A 21,221-nucleotide genomic window follows, 5' to 3' on the forward strand; every position below is an offset into this window, starting at 1 on the left:
TATCTTCAGTGGTCAGGGTTGCAGAGGATCTGAAGCTTATCCCGGGAACACTGAGTGTGAGGTGCATCCTGAAAAGGGTGCCGGTTTTTCACAGGGCACCATCCACACACATTCACACAGTTTTTCACAGCTAGGGGCAATTTTTTTTTTTAGCATGGCCAACCAACCTACAGGCATTTTTGGAAGATAGGAGACAACCCACACAGACATACCAAGAACCTGAAACTCTGCACAGACAGTAACTCCAGCTCGGAATCGAACCAGGGATCCCGAGCTACCCTCATTTACCTTCATTCTTTTATTTAAATGCGATGCCATAGACTTTCATTTAAACTGTTATGCATGCAGACTCAGTGGTAAACAGTGGTCATTTTTATCACCTCTTAATAACTAAGACTTGTTATACTGTAGACGCACTTAATATGCTCCTTTATGCCCTGAAGGCCCCCTGCCACGCACAGTTTCTCCTCCTCCAAACACACTTGTCCGCATGTAAGGCTTGATTAGTTGCAGGACAGTGGAACCGTAAGACTGAAGATTAGCCACTGCTCTATGTGCAATGCATTATAGTCATTAGTGCTTTCAGTAAGTAATGAATTCTTATATTGGTCGAGACTTGTGTAGTCCTATAGAAGAAACGTACATTCATTCGTCTTCAGTAAATCACTTTACCCTGGTAAGGGTCATGGCGGATCTGAGCCTGTACCAGAAACACTGAACATTAGGTGGGAATACAGCCTGGATGATGCATCATGTCATCACAGTGCACCATTACACACACTCACATGCTCATTCACACCGAGGGGAAATTTAAAGTCACAAGTACACCCACTAGTATGTTTTCTGGGAGGTGGGAGGAAACTGGAGAACCAAGAAGCAGTCTATACCCTATCCAGTGAACCGGGGTTGAGTCACTATCCGCAGTAAGGTTATTCTAAGAACATTGACTGTACCTGTAAGAGTGTCCGAGACAGTGTAGTTCCTGTTTTCTTTCACGTGCTTGTCGAAAACCCAAGACAGCACCACCATGTAGTGTTTCACCTGGAAAACAACAGAGACAGGTGTCACAGAGGTCAAACAGGACAAGGTAAGTGTACTTAATAATGTGGCAGCGCGCATTTCTTCTCACCTTGTAGTCAGAGCTGATGGCTAGTTTCACCATGTCTTCCGTGATGCTTGTAATCTTTGTAACCGGCGGAGCCAAAGCTAAATTTAAAAGGAACAATAGTACAAACCATTCACACTCGCACTACAAGCAGCCAGCAACATGTCCGGCTTTGTTTTATTTCAGATATTTTAAAACGGATGCTAGCCAAATTGAGGTCACATTAATTCTAGAAAATAAGAGAGAAGGGGAATTTTAAACTTCTATTATTATTACGGATTTAGAATGAAGTTTAGAAGTTATATACTGCAGTAGATTACCTTTCTGAGGGTTGATGGATTTGATCTCCGTCCAGTTGCCCACCCCTCTGCTGGTGACTGCAGCAACCTGAGAGAGAGACGGGGGGGGGGGGGGGGGAGATGAAGGGAGAGAGACAGACAGAGTGTGTGAGAGAGAGAGAGGGGAGGCGGAGAGAGACGGGGGCAGAGAGAGAGAGAGGGAGAGGGAGGGAGAGAGACAGAGAGAGAGAGAGAGAGAAATGCTATAGCTAAATTTTGATTGTAGCAATGTATTAATGCTGCGTTCATGGTGCCAGTTAAGTGGTAATTTACACATCATTTCCCATTTGGCCATAAAAACATACCAGATTTATCTCATTTATACAACTAAGCAGTTGGTGGTTAATGACCTTGTTCGAGGGCCCAGCAGTAACAGCTTGGTAGTGCTGGGACATGGTCTCATGACCTTCTGATCAGTAGTCCAACATCTTCACGCCTGAGCTACCATTGCCTCGTCGAAGGCGTGTCTTGTTTGCTCAGTCAGAGCACGCAAAGCTCATAAAAAGCTACTTTAAGCAACTTCATGCATTCATGCAATGTTCTGGACTGAAATTGCAGCGATAACTCTAATGTTAATGATTAACATCTCAGAACAGCAATGATTATGGTCAACATTATAGATTTAACCAGATACTGTGTATGTATATTAACTTATCTAAAGCCAATGCTGTTATAAGCTCATTTAAAAGTAGAGAAGGGGCAGGTTACAGTGTTCACAGTGCAAGCAGCCATGTTGATCAGATGTCACCCTGTAAACAGGGAAGGAACTAGTAGTTGAGAAGACTACCCAAAGCTGATGAGTTGGGGAATTACAAGCTGCAACTTCACCTCGAACGCAGCATAATTTTTGTGTCTCTCACCCTGAAGCTGTAGAGGGCGCTGGGCTGCAGGCTCTTAACCTTAGTACTGGTGCTAGTACTTCTCTGGGAAAACCACTCTGAACTGTCCTTCTCACTGTACTCCACCTGGTCATCACACACACACACACACACACACACACACGATAGCTATTAGCATTGAGTCAGTCAGTACGTTTACATGGACAACAATAATCCGATATTAACCCGATTAAGACGACACTCTGATTAAGAAACTAGCATGTAAACAGCGATTATTGATAGCCTTAATCCGATTAAAGTCATACTCGAAGTAAACACAAATCGAATTAAGACATGTGGAGTCTTAGTCTGTTTTAGTCGCATTATCGACGTGTATTACAGACATGTACACACCTTAATCACACTGTTAACATCGTGGTGGGAGTTTTCACCACATTTTACGACAGGGCATGTACACACACGGCAGTGCTGAACTGTTTGATGGCTAACAAGAGAGCACAGCTGCGTCCGAAACCGCGTACTTACCTACTATAGGCCTATAGTAGGCGAAATATATGCATCTCAGCTACTATATAGTAGGTAAGTACACGGTTTCAGACGCAGCCCATGGCTTCAAGCAGTCGTCTATTTGCACGTACAGCATGACAAATAATTAACCGCACTTGAAGCGTTCATATAAATTAAAAATAAAAACACCCAGAACTGTATACAGTACCATAACGAAAACGAACTATGATACGTGAATTTCTGGAAGGAACGTCGGACGGCATGGCAACGTAATGACGTGTGCCGTTAATCGAGCTATGTTCTATAACATGTAACTCGGGAACATGAAAGGAGTATTCTAAAAGCAACTAATGTAAACACCTTAATCACAATATTGTCTTACTCAGAATAAGGTCAATAATTAGATTACTTCTGTCCATGTAAATGTTGTCACTGTTAAGTCACAAATCAGTATTTCCATTCTGTTCATCAGTTTTAAATTAAAAGATATGTACTCAAGTGTTTTTACAACCTAATCTTCATTCATCACATTTGTAAACTCTGTGAAAGTGCTATATACAAGACTAAAGAAACGATAAATAACACAATACGCTATGCAAAAAATACATTTTTGTCAAACACTTGAATAAATTCTTCAGCGAAAGGTAGTTGTATATTAGGCTCTAAATCTGTATCATTTTAAGAGGGGGAAATGTTTACAACACAGCTGCCCAGTGGGTGCTGGGAAATAACGGATTGTAACACAGAAAGTAGAGATGAAAATTGAAAAATAATTTTCTCCACAGTTTTTAGTAAATCACTTTTACATAAATCACTTTTACAAAAATATCAACTACCCACAATTAGTTAAAGTAAATTCACCAATTTTTTTTTTCACTATTTACACAGAAAATACAGACCCAATTAAGGAAACGCACAGAGACCACTAACCTTGCAGAAACTAAGTTATTTGAAACAATATAAGTGATTGTCGATTCAATGAATTCTGCTCTCAGTACAAGGAAACAAGTAGATTTTTTTTTTGCTTTCTTAAAACAGGGAAACATTATCAGAGTACACCTAACTTGATGTATTTCTCTCAGAGTAAAAGTAAGAGTATTAAGGCCAAAGGACAACGTGAACAAGGAAGGAAACTCACAATGTACTCTCTGATGAAGCCATGAGAATTAGCTGGAGGACTCCAGGAGCACAGCACCGTGCCGTCTTCTGCGTTATCACAGCTTAGCTGCAAATCCTGAGGAGGATCAGGCACTGAAACACACACATACACACACATCAGTCAGAAGTCATGCAGGGTGGCAGTGTGTGTCAAACTGTAAGGCAGTGTGTGTGTGTGTGTGTGTGTGTGTGTGTGTGTGTGAGAGATGTTGAGGTGTGTTTTGTGAGTGTCACTCACAGCCCTCCGGTGTCCGCAGTGTGAGCACCTCGTTGGTCTTGTGCTGCTTGCTGAGGCACTGCGTCACCACTTTCACCTGGTAGGTGGTGTCCGGTCTCAGCACACTCAGTGTATAGCTGCTCTTGTTGCTGTGTGTGTCCATGGTGGTCCACTGCTGAGCCCCTACCAGCCTGGGACAGAAGAAAAAAAAGAAAAAAAAAAAAAACAGCACAGGTGAGTGATACAGGCCCTGACATATCATACTGACGGTGAAGAAATACTACAACTACTACCAAGGAAACAATCATCTACTTTTTTTTCGTGGGTGGGGAAGCAAACAAAAAACAAACATACTATATGAATGATGGTTAGAAAACACGTACATTGATCCCATCCCCTTTGTGAATTGAAATGACACTCCATTGTTCTACTGAATATTTGCTGAATGAATAAATAAATAAATAAATAAATAAATAAATAAATAGCTTTTGTGCCAAATCACATACTAGTATATGAAAATGGGATGCCACCTACTAGCATATACAACCTATTGTAGCACTTTTGACTTATACCACAGAGCGCTTGAATTCTTGAACCTGATTGGTCAGGTGTTGATTCATTTTCTATACCTGCAGCTCTAACAGTAGTGCCAACTATATCGATGTGCTCATTCTACGTCTAATGCTATAATTTCTATAGAAACCACAGGTACTTGTATGGGCAACACTCCACAATAAGCAAAGTTTAATAATAAATGGATGAACAAAAACATGTTATTTAACAAAGAAAAATGCGTAAATTTGTATATGGTGAAGCATTCTGGAAGGAGATGATTATTTAGCATCTGTGGAAGGAGTCTCTGGTGTCAGCACATTGTAACAGTCAGGATGTTTTCCTCCACAGGAAAATCTTCAGGACATTGCGGTTTCTGTTTTCTCACTTACATGACATGTTGCGTTTTCTTTTCTTATCTTGAAGAGAGACAAAACTACAAGAGAGGCTGGTGAGGGAATGACTGTTCATAGCTTCTATAACTTGAGTGATGATAATTCAACAATGTTCTATGTAACTAGAAATGGTTAAAAGGGAAATGTGCCCTTGTTGAGGAGGAGGGAGGGGCCAGGCTGTGAGAACTTATGTCTGTCATTGAGTTGTCTAATCAGTGGGAGAGAGCGATAAAGGAGCGGCTGGAAGCAAGGGGAAGAGAGAGACGCACGTGTGCTTTGTGTTAGATTTACGTTTGTGTGTTTTATGTTATGTTTGAGTTATATTTATTATTAAACTTTATGTTTACATTCAGCTGGTCCCCGCCTCCTCCTTGCCCAGCTTCGAAGTTTGTTACAGTGTCATTCATAGACAAATTGCTGTGGTACACATGATTTCATGCAGTGACTATGAAAAAAAAAATTTTAGGAAGTTAAGGAATAAGTGTCTCTGTCTTCTATGATCCGCCATGTCTACTTTGATCAAAAAGTGCAGGCTATTTGTTGGTACCTTGAATAGTGAAGGCTACAGCAGGGAGCACAACTCTTACAAAGCTCCACACGGGACTCAGACACAGTCTCAGTGTTTAAGTCTAGGCTGAAAACATTTGTTTAGTCAAGCCTTTTGTGAATGTTTCTCAGGAAAATGAGCAAATCTAGACGGTTCATGGGCATAGAGTATTGTGGTGAACTGGGATGTTGTCGCTTCTGGCTTTGCTCATTAGGGACAAATGTATATATTTTAAATTTATATCCTAAATTCATATATATACAGTGAGGGAAAGAAGTATTTGATCCCCTGCTGATTTTGTACGTTTGCCCACTGACAAAGAAATGATCAGTCTATAATTTTAATGGTAGGTTTATTTGAACAGTGAGAGACAGAATAACAACAAGAAAATCCAGAAATGTTATAAATTGATTTGCATTTTAATGAGGGAAATAAGTATTTGACCCCCTCTCAATCAGAAAGATTTCTGGCTCCCAGGTGTCTTTTATACAGGTAACGAGCTGAGATTAGGAGCACACTCTTAAAGGGAGTGCTCCTAATCTCAGCTTGTTACCTGTATAAAAGACACCTGTCCACAGAAGCAATCAATCAATCAGATTCCAAACTCTCCACCATGGCCAAGACCAAAGAGCTCTCCAAGGATGTCAGGGACAAGATTGTAGACCTACACAAGTCTGGAATGGGCTACAAGACCACTGCCAAGCAGCTTGTTGAGAAGGTGACAGAAACACAAAAGAACTGTCAATCTCCCTCGGCCTGGGGCTCCATGCAAGATCTCACCTCGTGGAGTTGCAATGATCATGAGAACAGTGAGGAATCAGCCCAGAACTACACGGGAGGATCTTGTCAATGATCTCAAGGCAGCTGGGACCATAGTCACCAAGAAAACAATTGGTAACACACTACGCCGTGAAGGACTGAAATCCTGCAGCGCCCGCAAGGTCCCCCTGCTCAAGAAAGCACATATACATGCCCTTCTGAAGTTTGCCAATGAACATCTGAATGATTCAGAGGACAACTGGGTGAAAGTGTTGTGGTCAGATGAGACCAAAATGGAGCTCTTTGGCATCAACTCAACTCGCCGTGTTTGGAGGAGGAGGAATGCTGCCTATGACCCCAAGAACACCATCCCCACCGTCAAACATGGAGGTGGAAACATTATGCTTTGGGGGTGTTTTTCTGCTAAGGGGACAGGACAACTTCACCGCATCAAAGGGACGATGGACGGGGCCATGTACCGTCGAATCTTGGGTGAGAACCTCCTTCCCTCAGCCAGGGCATTGAAAATGGGTTGTGGATGGGTATTCCAGCATAACAATGACCCAAAACACATGGCCAAGGCAACAAAGGAGTGGCTTAAGAAGAAGCACATTAAGGTCCTGGAGTGGCCTAGCCAGTCTCCAGACCTTAATCCCATAGAAAATCTGTGGAGGGAGCTGAAGGTTCGAGTTGCCAAACGTCAGGCTCGAAACCTTAATGACTTGGAGAAGATCTGCAAAGAGGAGTGGGACAAAATCCCTCCTGAGATGTGTGCAAACCTGGTGACCGACTACAAGAAACGTCTGACCTCTGTGATTGCCAACAAGGGTTTTGCCACCAAGTACTAAGTCATGTTTTGCAGAGGGGTCAAATACTTATTTCCCTCATTAAAATGCAAATCAATTTATAACATTTTTGACATGCGTTTTTCTGGATTTTTTTTTGGTTGTTATTCTGTCTCTCACTGTTCAAATAAATCTACCCTTAAAATTATAGACTGATCATTTCTTTGTCAGTGGGCAAATGTACAAAATCAGCAGGGGATCAAATACTTTTTTCCCCTCACTGTATCTGTAAAGCTACTTTGTGATAACGTCCATTGTTAAAAGTGCTATACAAATAAAATTTAAATTTAATTGCTTCCCCATCAAAGAGCTTTGCTTACTGCAAATCTCTTTCCCCACCCTCTGATTCTGATTTAACATGTTCAGCTGGTGCTGATGGGCCCTGACTTAGGCTGACTAATCAATTATAGTTGCAGGTTGTCATATTATTTTGGGTCCCTACAACTCCGAGTGATTGACCTCATAAACTAGGCTAGCAAGGTGACACTTAAAATAGTCCTTCTGTATTTTTAATAGTCCGACATCATTCGTGATTAACAATAACAACAGGCCTAACTGGATTCTTCAACAACATAGGTCAAATATTGATCAAAGGCTACTAAATCAAATTATACTGTATTGTTTGTAGTATTGATATCTTATTGTATCACTTGGAAGCCTGAGGTTTAAACCCCCAGGAATTAACCACATTCATATTCCATATTCAGCAATTAGACCAAAAAACTATTGAAAATATTAGGAAATTGGCAAAACATCCAGCAAAAATACATCATAGGCCACAAGGACCTGAATATAGTAACTGAATCGAAGTGTACATCCAACAAAACAAAATAAACAAAAATGATCAAACCTACAGTAGATTTTCTCATGCCAGAGAATAGAACAGACTGCAGCTAAATATATTTCAACACCCATTAAAGGTCTATTGTACTTCAGCTGTCACCTAGTCACGTTACACCTTACCATAATGCAATATTTTATCTTGTTTACACCACTCAATGATTTTCTCTCTCTTTTCTTCACTTACTAATATTGTATCTTGTATTTGGATCTGTTGTACTTTCATTTCATGCATACATGTTTTGACATACTGTCCAAACGATAAATAATCTTGACTTAACACTTAGAAACAGTTTAGAAGGAGGCTAAAAAGCCATTTTGTTTAGAATATAAGTGATTTTGGCTAAAAGTAATCTTTCAGCCAAATCCATGGAGTATATTATACGTAATGAATGCATATTCGTCTAGTCGTTGGATGACGCAGCAAAATGGCACGTCGGTGTTGTGAAACGCAGCAGATATGCCAGTTGTGGCCAGCAGATGTCGCCAATAAGCGTTAATGATATCACTGGGGTTATCAAACATTTTGAAGCCAGGGTTACTATTTAAAGGTGTATAAGCATAATTTGAATATTTAGTAGAAGAGAGTAGCTACAGAGTTTTTTTTTTATTCCTGAACATTCCAGCAACAGAGTACATTTTGAGAACCACTTGACTAATTTCTACAGGTCCTCACTGGGAAAACGTGGTACATTGTGGGATATAGATGTGAGGTGTAAGTTGGGTTAAGCTTACCTGTAGAAGATGAGAAAGGAGCAGGAGTAGGGCGGCATGCTTTTGGGTCGGGACCAGGTGAGCGTGACGGTGCCGGAGAAGTCTGCGTGCCACTGCAGGTTCTGCACTTTATACACCAGCTGGTCGACTGATGAGCAGAAACACAATACAGGATTTAAACAAGCCATAAGAAGATCAAACATGTGAACTTGGTTTCTAGGGGCCAAACATGAGTGTATTTGAACGGGGAAATGTGATGTGTCTCAGTGCCTCTTACCAGTGCAGTTGTCCTCATCACTGTGGTCTGAGCAGTCTAGGAAGCCATCACACCTTTCACTCTCCAGTACACATGCCTCCCAGTCAGCACACAGTGTCCCGTTCACACACACCAGTGGCTCATGGGTAGCTACAGAGAGAGGGTAGAGAGATCCACAAAGGGGCCATTTATACATAAACACACACACACTATATACATATATATATTTTATTATACCTATTAGAGTTTTTCTATTATAACAAGTGTAATTTACTATTCATGTTATCTACTCATATATCTGCATATATATTTACATATTCAACCTGCACTTTGTTAATTTCACTATGCTACTATTTGAACTTCTGGTAGATGATAAACTGCATTGCTGAGTACCTGTACTATGCAATGACAACAAAGTTGTTTGTATCTATCCATCATATTTAATTGAATGCATTTTTTTTAATTTAATGTAACTTTATATTACATTTCTAATGATACATTTCACTATGAATATTTTAACATACTATTTCACCATTTTTAAACATGTTAATGAAGCAACATCTGTGATGAGTTGATTTAAATGTAATTACTTTGCTTTATTTTGTCCTGAGGGAATGCAAATTACCACAAACGTTTTGTATTAGTTATGAATAAATGGGAATATGAATACCACGTTTCACAAGTATCGTTCTTAAAGAGGTTATAAAATAATTATAAAGTAAAGGAGGTAAATTTGGCTAAAGTATACTGCTCCTAGGTGTGAACGAGTGCGTGAACGGGTGTGTGAACGAGTGCGTGAACGAGTGTGTGAACGAGTACGTGCATAGTGCTCTGTAATGGACTGGTGAACCACCTAGGGTGTATTCCTACCTCATTCTCCCCAGGAAATTAATATAAGTTTAAAAAAAAAAAAAACAAGTTGAAAGTGTCAGTTATATCATATAGAGACAATGATAATTAACATTGTTGGCACAGATGAAGCTTCAAGGACATTTTTTCCCCCCATAGAATCTGCAACTCACTGCTTTCAGGCCTCCCAGCCAGCTCCATCAAACCCCTTGAGATGATTCAGAATGCTGCAGCGCGCCTCCTCTCCAACCAGCCCAAGAGAACCCATGTCACACCCCTCTTCATCTCCCTCCACTGGCTTCCTGTAGCTGCCTGCATCAAGTTCAAGGCCTTGATGCTCACCTACAAGACCTTGTCAGGAACAGCACCCTCCTACCTCAACTCTCTCCTGAAGGTCTACGTTCCCTCTCGCAATCTGCGATCGATTAGCGACCGACGTTTAGCAGTTCCAACTAAGCGTGGCGCAAGGTCCCTTTCTAGAACCTTCACACTAACTGTTCCTCAGTGGTGGAATGCACTTCCAATCTCAATCCGGACTGCAGAATCTCTCACCATCTTCAAAAAACAGCTAAAGACCCACCTCTTCCATGAACACCTAACCAACTCATAATAAAAAAAAAAAAATAATAAAAAATTTTAAAAAATAAAAAATTGCACTTACACCTCTACTCTGCACTTTGCTTCTTCTGGAATTCAATTAATGGATCTTGTATGGTAGCACTACCTGTATTGTTCTCTGCCTGATATATCGCTTTGCTTGTATCTTTCTCATTTGTAAGTCGCTTTGGATAAAAGTGTCTGCTAAGTGAATAAATGTAAATGTAGAATGATGAAATAAAACTTTCTTAGGTGGTTTTCACACTGGGCACGCTTGCTGCAGTCCGAATCAGAGTGTGATTGTTCCAGGCGCCCCTCGCAGTGTTGGTCTGGATTCAGACTCACTTGATTCTATTGAACCCCGGTGCATTTGCGTTCATCTGACATCATCATAAACGTGCATGGAGAACACAGCGCGACTCACCATATTTTTTGGTTTTTAAAAAAATTATTTTGGTGCTATTATGTGCAGCAGATATTATACACAGCAAGTGAACCTCTTCTGAGTCCCACAGTGTTCCCCTGCCACTCATGGTACATGCGTGTTGTGGAAACTAATGATGTCATCATCGGCTAAAACACACGCGCAGGTTACTTTACTTCCAGAATAAGAATGGACATGAGTACGAGTCGCGTTCTCATCCAGAGAGAGAGAAAAAAAAAAAGCGGACCCAAAAGCTGGCAATGATTTATGCAATAATATATTTCATGCACAGCTGGTCATCATGTCTGTCAACTCTGAGAGTCACAAAGTTATCTTTACAACGACACAACTACAGTCACATGCAAAAAAATAAGTACACCCCAGGAAAATTGTTGTTTTTGATCCTATTTGAAACAGCGCCTATTAATAAACTCTATCACATGACACATAAAATTGATATCACATAATATTTTGTAGTAATTTTCACAATTTAAATGAACAAAACACAGATCAGTCACATGGAAAAAGTAAGTACACCCCTACATTTATCACACCTTCAAATCAGGTGTTCAAGATTGAATGCCAGTGATTAGAACCTGCTTAGGGAGTGCAGGTCTTATTTATACCCCTTTCATGTCTAGTGTCTGGTGTTTCCTTTGTTATTGAGGTGTGTGATATCATCATGCCAAGACCTAAAGAGTTCTGTAAGGCCTTCAGTAAGGAAAATAATTTACAAATTGCGCAGATTTCAAACGACTGCCCAGGACTGACCGTCTCAACAAATTCAGCCCAAGAACAGACGCAAAAACAAATCTCCAAGAACCCCAGAATTTCATCACAGGATCTGCTAGTAAGTCTTGCAACTGTTGGTGTCAAAGTGCATGCTTCTACAATCAGAAAGAGATTACACAAATTTGACCTACAAGAAGTTATTTCTGCTAAAGGGTGCACTTACTTTTTCCACAGAAGACTATTACATCTATTGATATTTCTGTTGAATAAATGATTGAAAGCTCATTTTCCTTGTGGTTTTCTACGAGTAGATCAACTTTATTAATAGGCGCTGTTTCAAAGATGATCAAATGTTTGCTTGTCTAACTATGTCAAAAAAGCCAACAATTTTTGGGGGGTAAACAGTGTTATCCTGTTATCACTTATGTTATAGCAGCTATAAACAGTCATTCCCTCACCAGCCTCACTTCAAGTTAATAAATATAAATAAATAAAAATGCAGTTTGTCATATGAAATGAAATATTCTAAAGATTCTCCCCAAGGCAGAAACCTTCAAAATACAGGAGACTCCTTCCAAAAATGCTAAATAAATGTCTCTGTACAGAACGTCACCATAGAAAACTGCACCTCATACCTAATTCCACCAGTTACACATGTTTTTAATCAATTTATTTAGAGCATACACCACACAAGCCCCTTTGTAAGCTGTTACTGTTACTATAGAAACTATAATGTGGTTGCAAAGGTGGACACTTACGACAACCAGACTCGTCCGAGTTGTCTTGGCAGTTGCGGTGGCCATCGCAACGCTGCCATTCTGGGATGCATGTGGGCGGCTTACGACACAGGAACTGTCCTCTGGAACAACGGCCAGTCGGGTCAGGGGCACGAGTGGGCACAGGCATCTGAGTCACCGAGCTGTTGGAGGCTAATACAAACACACACACACACACACACACACACACACACACACACAAAGTAAGACACACAGACAGAGATGATGAGGTACGAGAGAGAGAGGGTGAGTGTGTTGTCGGGGGTTTGCAAAGTTACACCTCTACCTGTGGGGCAGCCCACTTCATCACTGCCATCAGGGCAATCAGCATAGCCGTCACACACCCAGTTATTTACTATACACGCTCCAGAGCCGCAGTGGAAACGATTAGGGGCACACGTGGCAGGGCCCGGGGCAGGAGTATGGGGAGACAGTCCGTCTAGAAGCATACACCAACACACGTTAATTAAAATAAATAGATGCTTACAAACATTCATGGCACTTTAATAGTTGTGTCTTTCTGACCCCAAGACACAACTAACTTCTGCAATTCTCCAGTTGTGATCCTTGGAGATTTTTTGGCCTCTCGAACCATCCTCTTCATAGTGTGTTTAGACAATATAGACACACGTCCAATTCCAGGTTTATTCATAACATTTCCAGTTGACTGGAACGTCTTAATTATTGCCCTGATGGTGGAAATGGGCATTTTCAATGCTTCTGCTATTTTCTTATAGCCACTTCCCATTTTGTGAAGCTCAACAACCTTTTGCCGCACATCACAGCTATATTCCTTGGTCTTACCCATTGTTATGAATGACTAAGGGAATTTGGCCTGTGTGTTACCTCATATTTATACCCCTGTGAAACAGGAAGTCATGGTTGAACAATTTCCTGCTTCTAGTCACACAGGTGTACATAATTAAAAAAATATATATCAATAGGAATATACTTCAAATATATTTTTCTTTGTTTTTCTTGATATCCATGAGAGCAAAGTATTTTTGTGAATTTTTTTTAACAAAAGTTCAAAAGGATAAACAAAGACAATTTTTCACAGCCTTCTATGCTGCATATTTACCAAGGGTGCCAATATTAGCGCATGGCACTGTACATATTGAAACACTGGTTACAATGGAAGTGTATTCATTCCATAAGACATGTAGACAGAAGACAGAGACATACAGGCTTACATGTTGTTAGTGATGTAATCTTTGGACTGCATATTGTACCTGTGCACTGTGCCTCATCAGACCAGTCTCCACAGTCATTCTCACCATCACACTTCCACCACGTGGGCACACAGCGGCCGTTTTTACACTCGTACTGAAAGTAGCGCGAGCAGCCCGGCTCCTCGGTGGGAGAACCTGCTGAGGGAGAACTCAGAACTCAGAGCCAAATACACACCCACCCACACATATATATACACACACATATACATACACACACACACACACAAACATATAATCAGTAATCGAGGTTGATTACTGCACCTACCACAGTTTGCCTCGTCTGAGTAGTCACCACAGTCGTCCATGCCGTCACACTTCCAGTCCAGACTCACACACACCCCGTTGGAGCACTGGAAATTGTAGGCATCACATTTCTTCTCAAATTCAGGATGCGTGGCTGGTGGACGGACATGTACAGGAAGCACTCATTAATTCTATACTGGTACAGTGTCTTAGTTATACATTTACTCAATGCAGTCAAAAGGGATTATAATATAGATAAGGGGGCATGGGTAACAACTCAAATGCAAACGCAAACGAGTGGACTCACAGCAGCCGGCGTAAGCTGCGTCCTCGTCCGAGCCGTCGGAGCAATGCTTCGTGCCGTCACACACCAGCGACTGGAAGAGACACTGAGCTCTGTTCCTGCACACAAACTCCATGTAGCGCGTGCACAGAGGATCTACCAGAACACACGCCATGTTTGAGATTTACACCCAGCATGATAACAAAATGCCCCTGCTGATCCTGCTCACATTAGTTAGTTAAATACTAACCGCAGTGCTGCTCGTCGGCGCCCCCTGGGCACTCCTCCACGCCGTTACAGTGGGAGCTGGCAGGCAAGCATGTGCCATTAGAACACAGGAAGCCATTACAGCGATCTCCCTCTGGAGGTGTAAAAAAAAAAAGGGGGGGGGGGGAACAGAGAGCACATGGTAATTCCTTACTGAGACGAACACTTTTCCCCTCACTGGTAGCAAAAGATTCCACTTGTACAGTGCCAACTCATATCAACAGGAACAGACTAGCACCACTGTTTGTCGCTACTTTATTATGCGTACTGTGTCCCAAAGTGTACAAGAACATAAATGGATAGAACGCAGAATTAGGGGAAAAATACTCACTCGCGCACTACAGTCTGGTTTGTTAGGTTTTCCATGTGTGCCATCAAGAGGAACATTTAGTTTATCAAGCATTGTTTTCTTCACCAGCAAAACTGCTTTCTTTTACTGATTTTCATGTTTCAGGAACGTTCCCTGCGCAATTTTATGCCCTTCGAATATAATCTTTATTGAACTTTTTTGTCAACCATTGGAATTGAAATAATTTTAAATACTTGTTACATTGTTTTGTCTCATCATCACTGGCCATTTGATTAACCAGCTCGTTTGTTGCAACGCCTCATTGATTAAGGGTTTAAAAGGGTCTTCAATTAAGCCTTTTCATCAGTGTTTTTAAGGCACCAGCTAATATGAGCCGCTTAACCCAAAAGCCAGTCGGAAAAAAAAGGAACAATGTTAATCAAAGCACTGGAAAAAAAAGGAACAATGTTAATCAAAGCACTGCTTTCCCGTTGGACCGGACGTCATTGCAAGCTGTAATAATAACAACCCAGTCGCTTTTACTGCCGTCACTGTCATTGTTCCACTTGTGGCTAAAGTGGGTGGAAAATTAATTGGAACCACAAAGTCTGCCCTTGTCTTTGGACGTGCAGTGGAAAAAAAAACTGTATGCTGGCCTCCGAAAACAGCCTGGCTCGATAACTTATGTTATAGCGCACTACAAAGAGAACTAAAGCCATTTGTTTAAACACTTGGTGGCCCACTTTATAGAGATCGAGGATCCATTACGGTCACGTTCATCAATTCCCCTGTCTGCTTTGCCTGATATGAGACTCTACACAGAAACACCATCAACGCATGCTTTACAGTACAGGTTTAATAATGTATGTGCTGCGTGTGTGCATGTGATATAGACCACTGACCACAGTGACTGGGTTCCTCATCAGAACCATCCTGACAGTCATCGTCACCATCACAAACCCAGCGCTGAGGAATGCAGTGACCTGTGTGACACTGGAAACTGCTGCTCTCACATGTGTGGTGGCCGACTGAGCGAGTGTGTGCGTGTGAGAGAGAGAGAGAGATTGTCATTAAGCAAATTTGAGGCTCATTTCATCTCACTCAGCTAGGAGTGTGTTCTCACCAGTGCAGTTGGCCTCATCAGACCAGTCCCGGCAGTCATTATCACCATCACAGCGCCAGGCGTCACGAATACACACTCCTCTCGCACACGTGAACTCCGCAGGCCCACACTGATGAGAGTCTGTAACAACATATCACCATCACGCCATGACACTAGACACACAGGCTCAATCACATACTCTAGGGCTGTCGATTCCTATTAAACGTTTCAGTTGAAACTTTAATTATTATCTCAAACATATACTGTACACTACCGGTCAAAAGTTTGGAGACACTACTGAAATGTTTCTTATGATCTTAAAAACCTTTTGATCTGAAGGTGTATGATTAAATGTTTGAAATCGGTGTTGAAGACAAAAAATATAATTGTGCTAACATATTCATTTCTATCGTTAGAAAATGAACATTTTATCTGTATCATGGCTGACCCTGCGCTCTGACCCCAGTTTCTAGACATGCTGGGGTATATGAAGAAAAGAGTTTCACTCTGCATATGTATATGGGACCAATAAAGACTCATTATCATTATTTATTTATTTTACCGGCCACTCAGAATTTCTATCAGCCGCCTCACAGAAACAGAAACTAACAATGTTGTTTTAAATTATATAATTGACGTAAACAAAAAAGTTATTTTTTAAATTTAAAGTAATCATAAAAAAGTCACTGTGGCAGCAGGGGTGTGGTCGCGCGTCGGCTGTGGATGGAGAGGTGTTGTGATGATTCTCACCTGCATGTAATTAGTGAAAGTTTATTTGTTTGTGTCTCTTTGCGCTTTCAGTTGCCTCCAGTAGAAGTGAGAGAGAGAGAGAGAGAGGTAGAGAGAGAGAGTGAGAGAGAGAGAAAGAGAGAGAAAGGGAGAGAAAGGGAGAGAAAGATATCCGTTTTTGTAAGCCCTACTTGTGAGAGAAATGTACCCGCCAAAGTGGGGGATTACCAGACAATTTTACACACCACTGCCAACGAGTCACCTGCATTCGGCGAGTGGCAGGTGCTAATTTCATACCCTGAATATCAGGATCATGTGGTCATACGGCCCAGCCTTAATTCCAGTAGTGAAATGTGTTCCGACCGAACTCACAAACACGTTTATTCATAAGCTCACCGCAGTGCTCCTCGTCACTGTTGTCACCACAGTCGTCCTCGTGATCACACTTGAAAGCCAAAGGGATGCATGAACCTGAAGCTACGCAGCGGAACTGCACAGATGGATCACAAGAGGTGGTGGCTGCAGAGAGAGAGAGAGAGAGAAAAAGAGAGAGAGACAGGGAGCGAGAGAGAGAGAGAGAGAGAGAGAGAGAGAGAGACAGGGAGCGAGAGAGGCAGGGAGAGAGAGAGAGAGAGAGAAAGGGAAAGAGAGAGAGACAGAGAGAGAGAGAAACAGGGAGAGAGAGAGAGAGAGAGAGAAGAGAAACAGGGAGAGAGAGAGAGAAAGAGGGAGAGAGAGAGAGAGAGAGACAGGGAGAGAGACATTACTGTGAACTTCAGGAAACAGAGGAGCAGACAGACAGCTCTACGTGAACTGTAGGTGGGCAGAGCCAGGGCTGTCACTCACGGCACTCCTGCTCATCGCTCATATCTCCACAGTCGTTGTCGCTGTCGCACTTCCAGATGCTGCTGATGCACTTGCCGTTCGAGCATCGGTACTGGTTCGGCAGACAAGTGTGTTCTATTGAACAAAGAGAAAACGGGCAGAATAAACACATTATGATGTGTGTTCTGACACCTTTCCATTAGATCATAGCCAACATTAACTTTTTCAGCAATTTGTGCTACAGTAGCTCTTCAGTGGGATCAGACCAGACAAGTTAGCCTTCACTCCCCACGCACATCAACGAGCCTTGAGCCCAATGACCCTGTCGCGGTTCACCGTATACATCACTGGATTAATGAACTTGAAAGCAGCAGGGCATGTTTATAATAATAATAATCTTACTCCGTACAGACATTTACTGAAGCAGTGAATTAAACCAGAAATGAATTCTCCACGCGAGAGCAGCAGCCGTGTAAAACGAAAAGGTTTGCAGCGCAGTTGTGATGGGCATTTTAATGGGGTTTCATCTGCAAACCTGAGGTACTGATCCGTCTCTGGAGGTGTTTTTGGACGTAATTGGAAACGTGTTTCCTCTCTTTTGTCCTGCAAGTTTCATACGCGACTCCCATCTCTTTAAACAACGTCAGTTTATATATGTTTCAAGAAACCTTTCACCATGCAGACCTGTATACCGCCACACCCTCTCCTTGTATCCCGGTGGGAATGTGACGTGTATGCAGGTTTCTCACCTGTCTTCACACATGAGTTGTTCTGGAGCTGGTACCCACTGGGACACTGACACTGGAGCTCTCCTGAGGGCAGACTGGTGGTGGCTACTCCGTCTGGACACACACAGCTATGCCTGTGGCCCGGCTGGGGCAAACACAGCAGTGTACACGGCTGATCCGCACATGCGTTATGACCTGCAGTAAAAACACACACACACACACACACACACGAGATAAGAAAAGGACAGAAGAGCTTCTCCCTGTGTAGTTAGTATGTATTCCTACGGTTTTGAAAGGAAAACTTCAGCAGTGCTGCTCTAGTGGCTGACCTCTGGCTTTGCCCCTGTAGAAGATTTTAAGGTCCATGACGCCGGTCAGCCTGCCAACGAGGAGCTCGCTGTTTGGTGAGCCTGACTTCGGTGCCTTGAAGATGCCCATTCTTGACCAGTCATCCCAGTAGAGGTCATTCTGAAGAGACAAGCAGCGAATTAGTCTAGCCTTTCACAAGAACTGATATAATTATGATGTAAATAAGACATTAACATGTTACTTCTACAAAAGGGTTAAATGAATTACAACAAATCATGCAAACTAAATTCAATAAGAAAGGAAGTTTAACGTAGGCTTTACCTTAAATACAGCTATAGCGTAGGGATGAGGCAGCCCCTCCATGAGCACTGTGCGCTGTCCCCCTGTGAAGTCGGATCTCTCGATGCGGTCCCCATACGCTTCGGTCCAGTAGAGCCAGTTCTCGTCAGCCGTGATGCCGTTCGGCCAGCGCACACCATCCGACACGATGCGAGACACGTTGGAGCCGTCCATCCAGCTTCGGTATACGCCGGCTGCTCTGTCTCCCCAGTCCGTCCAGAACATCAGGCTAACAAACAGCATGCTGGATTAAAACGCTACAGACTATGACGGCTTACAGGTCAACTATTAGAAAATTATTACATTATTTCATTTTAGAAGAAACTTCGGACTACAGGCCCACTATGGTCACTCAACAGAACTGGTGTAAACAAACAAACAAACAAAAAAACACTCAAAGGTGTGCTGTGGCTGTATTTACCTGTATTGTGGCTATACTTACATGTTTACTTGTATTTACTACCACACCCCATTCTTTGAATGCTACAAGGAGAACTCCAGCCTGAATTACTTGTACATACATATATATATATATACACACATACATATACACACACATACATACATATATATACACACACACACACACATTATTATATTTTATATTATATATATATATATATATATATATATATATATATATATACATACATACATACATACACACACATACACACACACACACACACACATTTTATATATATCGTCCAAGGTTTATTTCGTAATTTGGAGTTGACTTCTTCACTTTCATCAACATGCTGGTCTATTTTCACTTTAGGTAACAGGTTCCTTTTACCCACAATGCCGTATGACTACTTGCTGATAATGGCGCCACTGGAAATTCATCTCTTACCAAAATGACTGATGAAGCAGTCCATACTCTTTCCAGCTGTCTCAGCTCCTCATCTATACACTCCGCTCAAATCGGTTTCAAAGCTTCAAATTTCATGCTAATGCCACCATTGCGCTCGTCATCGGATAGATCGCTGACTAGCCAGATCTCTGCCGTTACTCCTCGTAAAAGGTTTTATATACTAGCTGCACTCCTTTTTGGAAAATACAATGTTTGCTGTCTCCACTACTCTCTCTATGCTGGATTTCTCAAGAATATAGCATTGAACATGGCTGGAAAATTGTGAGTGAGAAAAAAAAAGCTTGCTCTTTTGTTTTAGGAGCTAACAACAAACCTGACTGTTAAGCCTCTGGTATATTTTGGGTTTTTTTTTTAAAAGGCGTATGCACACAGTCGTACGCATAGCCTTTCAAAGCATACAATATACATTTTGACATGTACGCATGCGTACACAGGCGGTCGACTTGTGCATTACGACAACTTGCACTACCAATCCTGGCCTACAGAAGTCAGTACAGAGCAGTAAAGCAGGTCTTCTGGTGTGAAGGATGACAACGAAGAAGAATCACAACAACACGAAGAACAATGCTTGGGCAATCTCTCGCCACGATTAGCACCCATATACAAATCCTTACATACAAATGCGGGTACTTTCTAACCTGCACTCGTTTCAGTCTCTTCCGTTTATTCTTCGACTACCTTGAGAATCGACGGCCCTGGGTCACTGTTGCCACCTCGTGGAACAATTAAATAGTGCAAAAGCAGTAAATCGGGCGGCGCACGTACAGTGTGCACGTACTCTGCTGATGACGAAATTTGCGTCACTCGTACTGTACCTAGCATACGTGTAAAAAGTGAAGCATACTTTCTACTTTAAGAAGCTTGATGGAAAAGTGCACCAGATGTGTCAAATGATTAAACCCCTTAACAATGAATGGCAACAAACCATTAAAAAAATTCTAAAATAAGTCCAGAAATTCCCATACCTCTCTCCGGGCATAAGGGCCAGGGCTCGAGGGTGCTCCAAAATGGAAGAGTTGACCAGGGTACGTCTCAGATCCCCATCAGGGTTTGAGACCTGAGCAAGATGAAGCCAACGTGTGATACACTACTGCACCCAATGTATCAAAAACATTATGGTGTGAACAAATATGGCATATTTTCCATCTTATTTACCTCTATCTTCTGAGAGCCAGCATCCACCCAGTAGAGAAGTCGGCTGACGGGATCAAAGGTCAGAGCCTCGACATTCTGCAGGCCTTTCCTAACAATCACCTCTTGGCCAGAACTGCCATTCAAACACAGCCTCTATAGAAATGCAAAGTGATGGAGGGCTTACTAGGGCTGTTAAATCCCTGCAAACAATGTCAAGTTTTCATGCACACGAATGCAAATACATATGGATATTAGTTAGCTCGTCATTTTTATATCGCCACAAAAGAGGCAATCGTTTCCATGTTTCTTAGAAAAGAAAATCAAAATGTAATAACATAGTTTTAATGAAACTTTAATGTTTCTCAGTCTACCTGGGGTGCACAGAGAAAAAAATGTGAAATTGTAGCCCATTAAATA

At 41.9% G+C, this 21,221-nt stretch overlaps 1 protein-coding gene across 2 annotated transcripts in view; it reads right to left on the reverse strand.

Annotated features, from left to right (window-relative positions):
* Window positions 1-21,221, reverse strand: part of sorl1 (sortilin-related receptor, L(DLR class) A repeats containing) — a 92,621-nt gene that overhangs the window by 11,699 nt on the left and 59,701 nt on the right. Inside the window, exons 18-40 of one of the 2 annotated variants that reach the window (XM_053646351.1) lie at window positions 20,826-20,957; window positions 20,636-20,727; window positions 18,779-19,025; window positions 18,478-18,616; window positions 18,170-18,343; window positions 17,442-17,555; window positions 16,992-17,114; window positions 15,888-16,007; window positions 15,667-15,792; window positions 14,459-14,569; window positions 14,233-14,364; window positions 13,948-14,079; window positions 13,683-13,817; window positions 12,737-12,889; window positions 12,433-12,603; window positions 9,094-9,222; window positions 8,838-8,964; window positions 4,186-4,355; window positions 3,928-4,040; window positions 2,304-2,408; window positions 1,426-1,492; window positions 1,130-1,206; window positions 954-1,041 (exon numbers count right to left, since the gene is read on the reverse strand). In XM_053646351.1, coding sequence (XP_053502326.1) covers window positions 954-1,041; window positions 1,130-1,206; window positions 1,426-1,492; window positions 2,304-2,408; window positions 3,928-4,040; window positions 4,186-4,355; window positions 8,838-8,964; window positions 9,094-9,222; window positions 12,433-12,603; window positions 12,737-12,889; window positions 13,683-13,817; window positions 13,948-14,079; window positions 14,233-14,364; window positions 14,459-14,569; window positions 15,667-15,792; window positions 15,888-16,007; window positions 16,992-17,114; window positions 17,442-17,555; window positions 18,170-18,343; window positions 18,478-18,616; window positions 18,779-19,025; window positions 20,636-20,727; window positions 20,826-20,957 — 2,977 coding nt within the window. Of the gene's footprint in view, window positions 1-953; window positions 1,042-1,129; window positions 1,207-1,425; window positions 1,493-2,303; window positions 2,409-3,927; window positions 4,041-4,185; window positions 4,356-8,837; window positions 8,965-9,093; window positions 9,223-12,432; window positions 12,604-12,736; window positions 12,890-13,682; window positions 13,821-13,947; window positions 14,080-14,232; window positions 14,365-14,458; window positions 14,570-15,666; window positions 15,793-15,887; window positions 16,008-16,991; window positions 17,115-17,441; window positions 17,556-18,169; window positions 18,344-18,477; window positions 18,617-18,778; window positions 19,026-20,635; window positions 20,728-20,825; window positions 20,958-21,221 lie in introns of both variants that reach the window. The other variant, XM_053646350.1, reaches the window with a different exon arrangement.

The sequence above is a fragment of the Ictalurus furcatus genome, chromosome 17 (genome assembly GCF_023375685.1).
Source record: "Ictalurus furcatus strain D&B chromosome 17, Billie_1.0, whole genome shotgun sequence".
NCBI lineage: Eukaryota > Metazoa > Chordata > Actinopteri > Siluriformes > Ictaluridae > Ictalurus > Ictalurus furcatus.